Source organism: Spermophilus citellus, assembly GCF_964194105.1.
Source record: "Spermophilus citellus genome assembly, chromosome: 2".
In the NCBI taxonomy this organism is placed as follows: Eukaryota; Metazoa; Chordata; class Mammalia; order Rodentia; family Sciuridae; genus Spermophilus; species Spermophilus citellus.
The window spans coordinates 247379651-247390044 of NC_138183.1; the positions used below are offsets into that span (position 1 = coordinate 247379651).

Sequence of the window (10394 nt, forward strand, 5' to 3'; positions counted from 1 at the left end):
GCAAGCACTCTACCAGCTGAGCTATATCCCCAGCTCCCTGGCAGCTCGCTTTTTGCTGAAGCTGGCTTTAAACTCCCAATCCTCCTGTCTCAGTCTTCCAAGCCACTGAGATTACAGGTGTGCACCCCCCACACTCAGCCTGAGCAAATTGTCCCTAAAGATGTGCCTAAACAGGAGCTGGAGTTGTGGCTCAGCAGTAGAGTGCTGGCCTTGCATGTGCAAGGCCCTGGGTTCGAGCCTTAGCACCACATAAAAATAAATAAGTAAAATAAAGGTATTGTGTTCACCTACAACTACAAAAAACAAATTTTAGGAAAAAAAAAAGTGCCTAAACAGAGTAGATTGGACTCTTTCCCCCACTGAGGCATTCTTCCTATTGGGTTCCATTCAGTCAGTTTGTCTCCCAGACCTAAAAAGCAGGAAAAAGCACATGCCCCTCTCAAGGCAGGTGTTGAGGCTGGCCCTGAGGTCCTAAAGCAGCAATCTATACACATACTCCACAGAGCTGGGTGGTATGATTCTGCTCTACCCAACACAACATACCAAGGTGGGCTACAGCTTACCTTAGCTACTAGCAATATCCAGAATTCCTTAAGGGAGAGAGGCAGTAATAGCTGAAAAAGAGGAAGAAGCACCCTCACACCCCTTCCTATGGAGGCCTATAGCCATCAGGGAGCCAATTTATCTCATCTTTCTTGGATGAATCTTGGCCAAGATTATGCTTGGGCTCCAGCACCACTGGGAGCTGGGGGAACAGTTTGGGTTCCCCAAGAAGGCCCGCTGAAGTAGGCAGTTCAGGCTGCATCTCATAAAGCTGTACCCAGGATAAGCACCATCTGTACCTTTTTTATTGTCCTTTGTCCTTTAAAAGACATCCCCCAATACACACATCCATGGGAGAGAACAGCTGAGCCAGGAGGAGCTGAAGAAAACAGCTTTTTATTTGTTACTATAAGAACCAATTACAGAATCCGAGGTTAAAAAAACGGACAAAAGATCTTTATTTCCAAGATTGGCGTACAAAAGGCAGACAGGGAGGGGGAAGGAAGAAAGAGCGAGCATGGACTAGGGTTGATGCCAGTTTAGGGGCCTCAGACTCCAATTAGGAAAGTCCGGACACCGGACAGGAAGAGAAGCCCCCATTAGGAAAAAAAAAAAAAAAAAGACATGGCAGTGCACGCCCCCCTCCCCCAACCAGGTACCACTACCTGATATCTGTTTCCTCTTCCCCTCCCCCATCCCCTTTCACAAAGGGAGGCAAAATTTTAAAAAAATTTAAAAACCCTCCCCCCAAGACAACAGTGGGTCCTACTCCCCAAATTAGGCTAGGTGCCCACATGGGCCAAGTTCCTGCAGGTTGCCCTGCATCAATCACAAGCATGGAGAAGCATGGGAAAAGGACAAGCCACAGGTGGCAGCACCAGAGGGCGACCAACCCCTCCAGAGACACACATGCACTTGCTCCCATACTCTCTCACTCCTCACTCCCTTTGATACTAAAGGGAAGGGAGGTTTGGGTGTCCTAGGCACCCACCCTCTATCTCAGCCCACTCCCTTCCCCACAGATGCTCAATCCTCCAGGACAATGGGCTCATTGGTGCTGGCAGGATGTGTGGGTGCAGGCAGAGGGACTGGAGGCCTCACTGCAATCAGCGTCTGCTTCACCTTTAGAGGCAAGTTGGGCCTTCGGGCAGCTCTCCGCATTTCCAGGTGAGTTAGAGCCTTGCGCAGGGCCCTAGCGGGAAAGAGCAAGACAGGAACAGAAAAGACTTAGAGAATGCTAACTAGACCCCCAAGTAAAACCCCAGTGTTTCACTCTGTAATTCTGCCGTCCAGCCCATTCTTTTCTGGCACACACCCCCATTTTTTTTTTTTTTTTGTCTTTTTCTCTTTTTTTCCATCTAGTCTTCCTGGAGCTAGTCTTGCTCAGAAACTCCTATTTCCCATACCCAACAAACTGGGTACTCAACCTCTCAGCCCCTCTCATTATGGAATCCCTACCTGGTATCTTTTGTGGCCACAAACACCACAGGATTGGGAGCATCAGCTGGGTTTAGTTTCTGACGTTTAGCTGCTGGCTGTGAGCTTGAACGAATCCCTGAGGCCAGAGGCCTTCCATTGGCAGAGAAGGGGACCCCTGCCCCTGCCATCTGGAAAAGGATGGAATAGAGCAATGAGGGAGGAATTCCCCTCCTATTCCTATCAGAAACAAAAGTCCACTCAATTCAGCTTGGCCTACGCCAGTCTTTCAACTCACAGTCTCATAGGCCCGTTTCACCATAATTCCTCCCAAGCCCCGGTTTTGGGTCAGCTGGTTTCTGTTGATTGGTGTCTTGGTGCCCCGAGGTGTTTTTGGTTTCAGAGGTGCCTGGGCCACTGTCAGGAAAAATAAATAAATAAAACAGAAATTTCATACCTTCTCCCTATGTAATTTCCCTTTCTCACCTCCATCTCTTTGGGCCAGCAGTTTGCCTAAGCATTCTCAAAAGTAATGATGGGGGAATGCTCTGAGAAGCTATTTAACAATACTTTCCCCCCAAAAAATCATATGAATATGATATTATCAAATCAGGTTATAGATATGAAAAACCATTATAGGGCTGAGGATGTAGCTCAGTAGTGGAACACATACCTAACATGAATGCATGAGTCCCTGGGTTCCATCTCTAGCACCACAAAAATAAAGAAATAAAATACACACCCACAAAAGTATATAGTCGGTTAAGACTAAATCTCTTGGAATCAGTGGGAAAGAAAAATGTAGAAAGAAAGTTCACAGTAGGACTGGAAGCCTGACACCACTCTTAACTGTCCATATCCTCTACACACCCTGGATCCAGTCTGGTTCCCCATCCCATACCCAGATCTTTGACGATCGTTGCCAGGGGCAGCCGCACCAAAGGGTGAATTTTCAGTGGAGTCTTGGCAGCCTTAGGAAGTCGAATGGAGCCTAGACAAAAGAAGAAAAATTCTGAAGGGGTTTTGTTATTCAGACTTCTTCTGGGGCATGAACCAGGTCTAATCTCCTAAATAATAATAATAATAATAAAACTTCCATGGCTTACTATCTCTACAGTCATTAAACTACCAGAGAAACACTGGTATCTAGCCAGAGCACCCCTGAACCCACCACTAGCCCGGCCACTCATGCCCTTACACTCTGCCTTGATGGCATTGGCATTGATAGGGGCATAGGGTCGTCGGGCAGCCCTCCTTGGCTGTAACAGGTCCCTGCACATTCGTCTGGCAAGACGGGTCAGCTTCGTGGTCTGGAGCAGGAAAGTCTGCCTGTTCTTGGCCAGCAGCTTGGCCCGGTTGGCGCTGGTAGTATAGGGGGAGAGACTTTGGGCTTCAGGTCTGGATAAATGTCCCCTCGAGTGTGGCTCCTGGAGGAAGGGCATAGGAAAAAGGGAGACTGTAGATTGGCACTAAGGCTCCCTTTTTTCTTCTAATACCTGCAGAGGGCAATTTATTTCTGCCTGATCTGTTTTGTTCGGTTGATTGATTTTTGTATTTTTTTCCTTTGGAGTACTAGTGATTGAATCCAGGGCCTCTCATGTGCTAGGCAAACTCTCTACTGCTGAACTACATCCCCAACCCTTCTTATTTTGAGATAAGGACTTGCTAAATTGTCCAAGCTGGCCTCAAATTTGTGATCCTCCTGCCTCTGCCTCTTGAGTAGTTGGATTTATGGGCATGAGCCACACACAGCCATCTGATCTCTTTACTGACACCCCAATGTAATGGGCTGCCCAATACTATCAAGCATCCCTGCCCATCACACCATCCCCATGGAAGCAGGTGGGTATTCTGGCCTTTGCCTCAAGCTTATATCACTATGTTCACTGCTCTCTTCTGCCTGTCCCTCCCATTGATCCTTACTGTGGTGCCCCGAGCAGCTCCCTCAAGCTGGGTTGGGGTCTTCAGTCCCCCATATTTCTTCCAGTAGATCCAACAGGAAGCACAAAGGCGGCACTGCATGTTGGGTGGGCCCCAGGCATACCACTGGGCAGACTGTGTGGCTATAACAGCATGGAGAGGAAAGGGGAAATTGCTGGTGGGAAACATGCTACCTGAGCTGAGCCCCTTAGACTCTTGGGCTAGAGCAGGCCTCCCACCCACCCCTAGCATCCCTGTCCCTCCCTGAAACTCACTGTGGCAGCTCTCACAAGTCAGGCCCTTCTGGAATCCAGCCCCATTCAAACCAGGCTTTGAACCCACGGAAATGATCTGGTTAGGGTTTGGTTTAGTGCTAATGAAAAAAGTGGGAGAAATAGGGGAAAGAAGTCAAGGAAAAGAATTCATTTCTACCCTGTCTCTCTCTCTCTCTTTCTCTTTTTTTTTGGTACTGCATATTAAATCCATGGGATCTTTACCACTAAGCTATAGTTTTTATATTAAAAGAAGGTCTCGTTAAGTTGCTTAGGGGCTCATTAAGTTGCTGAGGTTGACCTCAGATTTGCAATCACCCTGCCTCACCCTCCCAAGTAGCTGGGATTGCTTTAAAAAAAATTATATATATGTAAAAAAATTTTTTTAATTTTATATATATATATATATAAAAATTAAAAAAAAATTTTGGTCCTTGGGATCAAACCCAGGGCCTCATGCATGCTATACACGTGTTTATCACTGAGTATTCCCAGCCCCTATTTTTATAATTTGATTCTGCCTCCTGCTCACCCCCAACCACTGAGAAAGGCACAGGTTGGAGGAAGAGAAGGAAATCATGCCATCCTCCCCTACCCACCTTACTTACTAGGTAGGGATGTAGACCTGTTTCAGTTTGCTATCTGCTTCAGCAGCTTTCAATCTTTTCTGCAAGAAGGGAAAGAAGAAACAACCAACAATAAAAAAAAAAAAAATTAAATTAAATTAAATTAAAAAAAAAAAAGAAGGGAAAGAAGAGAAGATTCAGAGGCTCTCAGCAGGGAAGATGTCATCAACTTCAAAGGCAGAGGTGAACAAAAAGCATGTGGTACAGCCTCCCCAGCCCTGACCATACCTGCTGAATATACCGGTCTGTGGTTTTCCACATGTAATAAAACTGAACTATGCTGGCAAGTGACTTCCAGGGTAACTAAGAAGGGGAGGGGGAGGAAAGATGAGCTTGTATCTGGCCCCAGGTCTGGGTTCCCTGACCCACCACCTCTCCCACCTCTCCTTTTAGCCCCATCCACTTACAAAATCCTGGCGAATGTCATTGAAATCCTTCCCATACTTCTCTAGGGCCTCCTCGAAGAGCATAGCCTCAGAGGCAGACCATTCCTCCATCTCATCCCGACACAGCACTGGGCCCCCCTGGGGCACCAGGGTCGACATGGCTTTAGCTAAGTCATAGCCATTCCTTTGCAATGTGTCCATGGCATGAAACTACAGAGAAAGCAGAGACAAGGCTAAGAACTTAAGTCTCAGCACCACTAGCCTGTTGCTCTTTAAATATTCCTACTTCCTGACACATTCTCCTCTCCTATTCCCAAGGTCTGCAGATCCCCACAAAGCCCCACCAGCCCAACTACCCACCAACTTCTGCTCACCAGAGTGATGTCTCGGGAAGCGGCAGCTGCACTCATGTGCAGGCTTGGCTGCCGAATGGAGCTGCTGCAATCTAGGGCTCTCGCAAAGGTCCCCACAGCTCTAAGGGAGATATTGAGAAGTCAAAGAGAAAAGAAGGTGCAAACAGACTGAGGAATTAAGCCATAGGAGAAAAAGAAAAATAGCCATACCAAAAAACAAATAAAGCCCATCTCTAAGAATGGGTAGGACTCAGAACTATGGCCACACCTCCCCCAGCCCATCTTCCCCATCCACCCACCCCTCACCGGGCCACCACGAGAAATTGATCAATCTGCCGGTCTGTGAGAGGATTGTCTGGGTCCCAGACCTTCATCTCCATCTTCTGTTGGTTCCGATTATCCAATTCTCCTGGAGAACAAACAATGGCATCATCAGGGAGAAGGAAGGAGAGTAACTGGTGTCTTGATTACTCACAATTTCACCTCCTTCCTCCTTTCCGCCTACTTGGAGTCTATCAACCACCTCAACTCTCAGAATTCTCCCAGCTGAGCCCATCTGTCCCTTTCAGGTTTCTTTTTTTTTTTTTTTTTTTTTAACAGAGAGTGAGAGAGGGAAAGAGAGAAAGAGAGAGAATTTTTTTTTAATATTTATTTTTTAGTTCTCGGCGGACACAACATCTTTGTTTGTATGTGGTGCTGAGGATCGAACCCGGGCTGCACGCATGCCAGGCGAGCGCGCTACCGCTTGAGCCACATCCCCAGCCCCCCTTTCAGGTTTCTAAGGACCCATTCCATCAGAGTCACAGCACAGAGCCTTACAGACTGTGCACTGCATACCCCAGGACATATCACTGTGACTGTGATGTTAGAGAGCCCATGGGAGTTAGATAACCCAGTAGTCATATAGTCTCCCCTGGTGCTTACCCTCTGCCAGACGATCTGGGATCTCAGCTTGGTATTTACAACCAACTCTGATCTCCCCTTGATCAGCTAGAAGTGTCTTCTGCACAGGGTCAAACACCAGTGAATAAAAAAAGCAGTCCTGGAGATGGGGAGAGAAAAGGTAAGCAGGGCAGTAGTCCAAGTAGTCAGGGGAGCAGTGGGGTTTACCCAGAGTTCCCAAGACAGGCAGTCTGTCAACCTTTACCTCTTCACTGTCCTACTTTTCTCCTATCTTTTAGGGGCAACACCCACTCCCCTCCCTCATCTTCTAATACCTCCTTCTCACCTCCTTTTCCAGGTACTGGCTCAAAATATCTGTCTCATTCAAGAGGGTCACACTGCATTTCCCCCTATAGAAAACAGGTTATAGAAAACCTTGAATCAGCCCTTCATTCCATCTCCACAGCATATCCAATATACCACCCCCTCCACTGTATCTTATTTAGAAGAACAAACAGGCCACATTGGTCCTGATCATCCTATACCTTATGTGGGTGGCTGGTAATGATTCAAATTGCCGAGAAAGAAAAAGTTCCCTGTGTTTCAACTGATGTCTCTGCTGCTCCGATACCCCTGGCTGTTTTGATTCCTCCTCAAACTCCCCTAGGACAATAAGGCAGAAAAAAGAAACTAAGTCAGAAAGAAGGCACCCTGGAAACTCTAATCCAGAGAAAACATTTCCTAACTCAGTTGTTCTCACTCTTCCTGGATATCTTACCCTTACCTACCAGCTTTCCCTCTTAGCCTTATGCCTCATTAAGAAAAACTGTGGTCAAAGAATGCCATAAAAATGCATCCCATACCCAGCTACCAATGTTTAGACACTGCTCAAAGCACAAATACTGCTACACCAGGCCCAGCAAGAATATCACACTTGGCTCTTTCTTTCTAAACTAGCTTGAGGTCCAGGAACCCAGTAAGATGAAAGAGTATCACACAAGGTTTGTGTTTACTAGTTCCTCTTTTCAGATTTCAGGAGATTCTGCACATCACATGCAACCCTAACTATCCCTCCCTTTCTACTTGGCTAATAATAGTTTGTGGGGCTTTCAAGGACAGCACCTCTCAAGCCAGTGCCAACACTTCCTCTCCAAGGAGCTGCAGCTTGCCCTGAAACCTTGGTGGAAAGGGTTAACCTGGCTAAGAGCCAATCAAAGGGGGTAGAAGAGCCTCAGGCCCAGGCTCATTGGTGCATTGTTCCCAACCTCAGGGAGAATGGGGCGGGGTGCAGATGGTCCGCCCCTAGCCTGTGTGCACCGGAAACCCTGTACTAAGGCAAGGGGGACCACACCCCCCACACCCCTTCTGATTGGACAAGGCCAAGGTCAGCCCCTGCCAGATGGGGCTGGAAACCCCAAAGGGCCAGGGAACTTGGTAAGCCCAGCTCTTCATTAACCTCTTCACGACCAAAGCAGCATGGAAAAAGCAAAATAATTTAGGAAGAATAGGAACAAAAAGAAAGAAAACCAAAGAATGAAAGGGAAAAGAAGCTAAGGAAAACTAAAAGAAAAACATTTTAAAAGAAGATGAGAATTTAAAGAGAAAAAAACTAGGCAAAAGGAAAAAAGAAGGATGTAAAATAAAGAGGAGGGGGAAAGGGAAGTGGTGAAAAAGAAGAAAAAGTGCAAGAAAACTTTCCAACCAGATGCCACCTTCTTATTTTCTCCCTTCAGTGTAGACTCATCACCTTGTGATTACAAAATAAGCCTGCTTCCCTGTTATGAAGGCTCCTCACAATCTCTTCCTCTTCAGCTTGACCTTCACACTCACTACCCACTGCCTTAACTGTATCAAAAACTGTCCCCCAAGTGCCCTTCTTCTCTAAAGCTCTTCCTCCCCAATCTAAACATTTGTCCCCCCACCCTCCCTCTCTCACACACACAAACTATAGTCTGGCTTCTCTTATCATGGTCTCACCACCCTGCTTCCAACCCCAACGTGTAAAAACAGGCCTCCCTCCACCGACAGGGCACTTCCCAACCCCCAAACTCACACCCCTGCCTTGGGCACCCTACCAGGGGAAACACCTGCAGGGACATGCCCAGGCCTCAGATCAAGGGGAGAGGAGGGAAAGGGGAATGAAGGCACTCACTGGCATTACTATCAGCCAGGCTGTTGAGGCTACTGGAAATGTCCCTTCGCCGAAAAAGACAAACAACCTTTGCTTCCACATTTCCATTTGCAGTCTAAAGGAGGGGGAAAAATGTGGTAGTGAATATTGGTCATTTGAAAGTGGAAGACCTAAAGAAAAGACTAACAGCAGTCAATAAATTACTAAGGGACCTACTTCCAAATCCTTTTCCTTAGCCCCCAAGAGAGAACAGTAAAGTTCCCATTAAGTTCCCAATAGTCTTTCCTGATTACATCAAATGAATGAATGAATGAATGAATGAATGAATGCATATGAATGGGTATTTAAGATAGGATCCTCTCTCACCTGAAGTTAGAGATCCCAGAAGAGACCACTTGGGGTGGGGGACTGGGTTCTGCTTGACTTACCTTGTTGAGCTCCTCAATCCGTCTAACCAGGTAAGGATTGCTGGAGGAGTTCTCAAAATAGACGTAATCTGTAGGAGGGGGTGGGGAAGAACCGGGAAGATCAGAAGAGGTAGGAGAGCCAGAGTACCTGGAGGAAAGTCAGCTTGAGTGGACCAAAAAGAGACAAGGGTCCAAGTAGAAGGGGCGCTGAGATGTAGAAGTGGACACTAAGAAAACAAGGATGCCCCCCACCCCTGCCGCACTTAATTCTAAAATCAGATCTTCACTCAGATGTAAGACTTAACAAAGTTATGAGAAGCAAGGGTTCCCCTGCAGTCCCCACAACTTAGTGATGGAGTTGCACCCACGTCGGCAAACCGAGCAACAGTTCACTCTAGCGCAGAGTTCCCCGCCCCCCACTTTGCTAACCGAGGCGCACAAAACACCGAAAGGAGCAAACCTCCAGGCAGCTCCCCCGCAGGTGGCCAAGCGGTCGCCCTAGCCCTCGCGTCCCGTCGCTGCACTGTCAGCCCCTTCAACAAGTTTCCCAAGCCCACTCCCTGCCCGGGGTTCCCGAAGCAGCCCTCAGAGTGCCGTCGAGGATGCCCGCAGCTCTCTGGGAGTCCAGATGCCCGACCGCGTCGCCGTCGCGGTTCCGGTTCCGGTCAATGCTCCAGTCCATGCCGCCCCAGACGTGGCTTCTTGCGCCACCGGGTGCCGAGCCTCTCTGGTCCCGGCCCACAACCTCTCCCGCCCCGGGTCCCGCACCTCTGCGCCGGGTACTCACCCCCCACCCGGTACATATTGGCCGCCATGGCCGTTCCCGCCGCCGCCTCCGGCCGCACAAAGGGGTCCGGGAGGCTCGCGGGGGCAGGGCTCGGATCGAGGCGAAGCCAGCAGCGCGGGGATGGCGCTTCGCGGGAATCTCGGTGGGGTCTGCGTAGCCAGCAGCTCCGCCGCCTCAGCCGTCGCGGTTCATTCTGGCCCGCGCTGTCGCTGCTGCTGCTATCGCCTCACGCCCGGGACGCCGAGGCCGGCGCCGGTCCTCTCGGCTTCTTCCGGAATGAGCTCGTTCCTGCCGGACCCGAGCCAGGCTCCGGTTTCCCCCGCCCTCGCCGAGTCCCACCAGACGTTGGGCTCTGCCGGCCGCGGGTAAGGTTTGCCCTGCCCGCCTCGCCTCCTTCCGGAACACCTTCGGCGGATCCGGAGAACAAGGCCCGGCGCTCGGCTCAGGTCGGAGAGCAGGACCCCACAGATCGGCCGCTTCCGGAAATGGCTCGGCTCTTTTCGGCCAGCCGGGGCCCGGCGCTCGATTATTTCCGCTTCAGCTCAGCCCCTCCTCCGAGAGCGGGAGAGGAGCGGAGCTTAACTCTCTCCTCTCTGGAACCCTACAGCTTCGACTGCGGCCCCGAAACACGCGCGCCCTCGCACTTCGCGTGGTTATTTGCAAGCGGCTTT

At 49.3% G+C, this 10394-nt stretch overlaps 1 protein-coding gene across 1 annotated transcript; it reads right to left on the bottom strand.

The window, feature by feature from the left end:
* Nucleotides 1-917: 917 nt before the first annotated feature.
* Nucleotides 918-10368, bottom strand: MTA2 (metastasis associated 1 family member 2). The gene is made up of 18 exons (XM_081281321.1): nt 9724-10368; nt 8958-9025; nt 8551-8644; nt 6944-7061; nt 6745-6808; nt 6441-6558; nt 5823-5925; nt 5538-5637; nt 5185-5373; nt 5006-5080; nt 4760-4818; nt 4155-4252; nt 3883-4022; nt 3158-3386; nt 2861-2950; nt 2258-2376; nt 2002-2150; nt 918-1735 (listed from the first exon to the last, which is right to left on the bottom strand). The coding sequence occupies exons 1-18, from the start codon at nt 9749-9751 to the stop codon at nt 1570-1572; spliced, it is 2007 nt and encodes a 668-aa protein (XP_081137447.1). The 5' UTR covers nt 9752-10368; the 3' UTR covers nt 918-1569.
* Nucleotides 10369-10394: the final 26 nt, after the last annotated feature.

What these genes read in the sequence shown, in the direction of transcription:
- MTA2 (XM_081281321.1), bottom strand. Translation starts at nt 9,751, where the DNA reads ATGGCGGCCAATATGTACCGGGTGGGGG. An exon ending in CCTGGCTGATAGTAATGCCA is followed by an intron (nt 7,062 to 8,550) that starts GTGAGTGCCTTC and finishes TTATTGTCCTAG; the next exon opens with GGGAGTTTGAGGAGGAATCA. An exon ending in CAGGTCTACATCCCTACCTA is followed by an intron (nt 4,253 to 4,759) that starts GTAAGTAAGGTG and finishes TTTTTTCATTAG; the next exon opens with CACTAAACCAAACCCTAACC.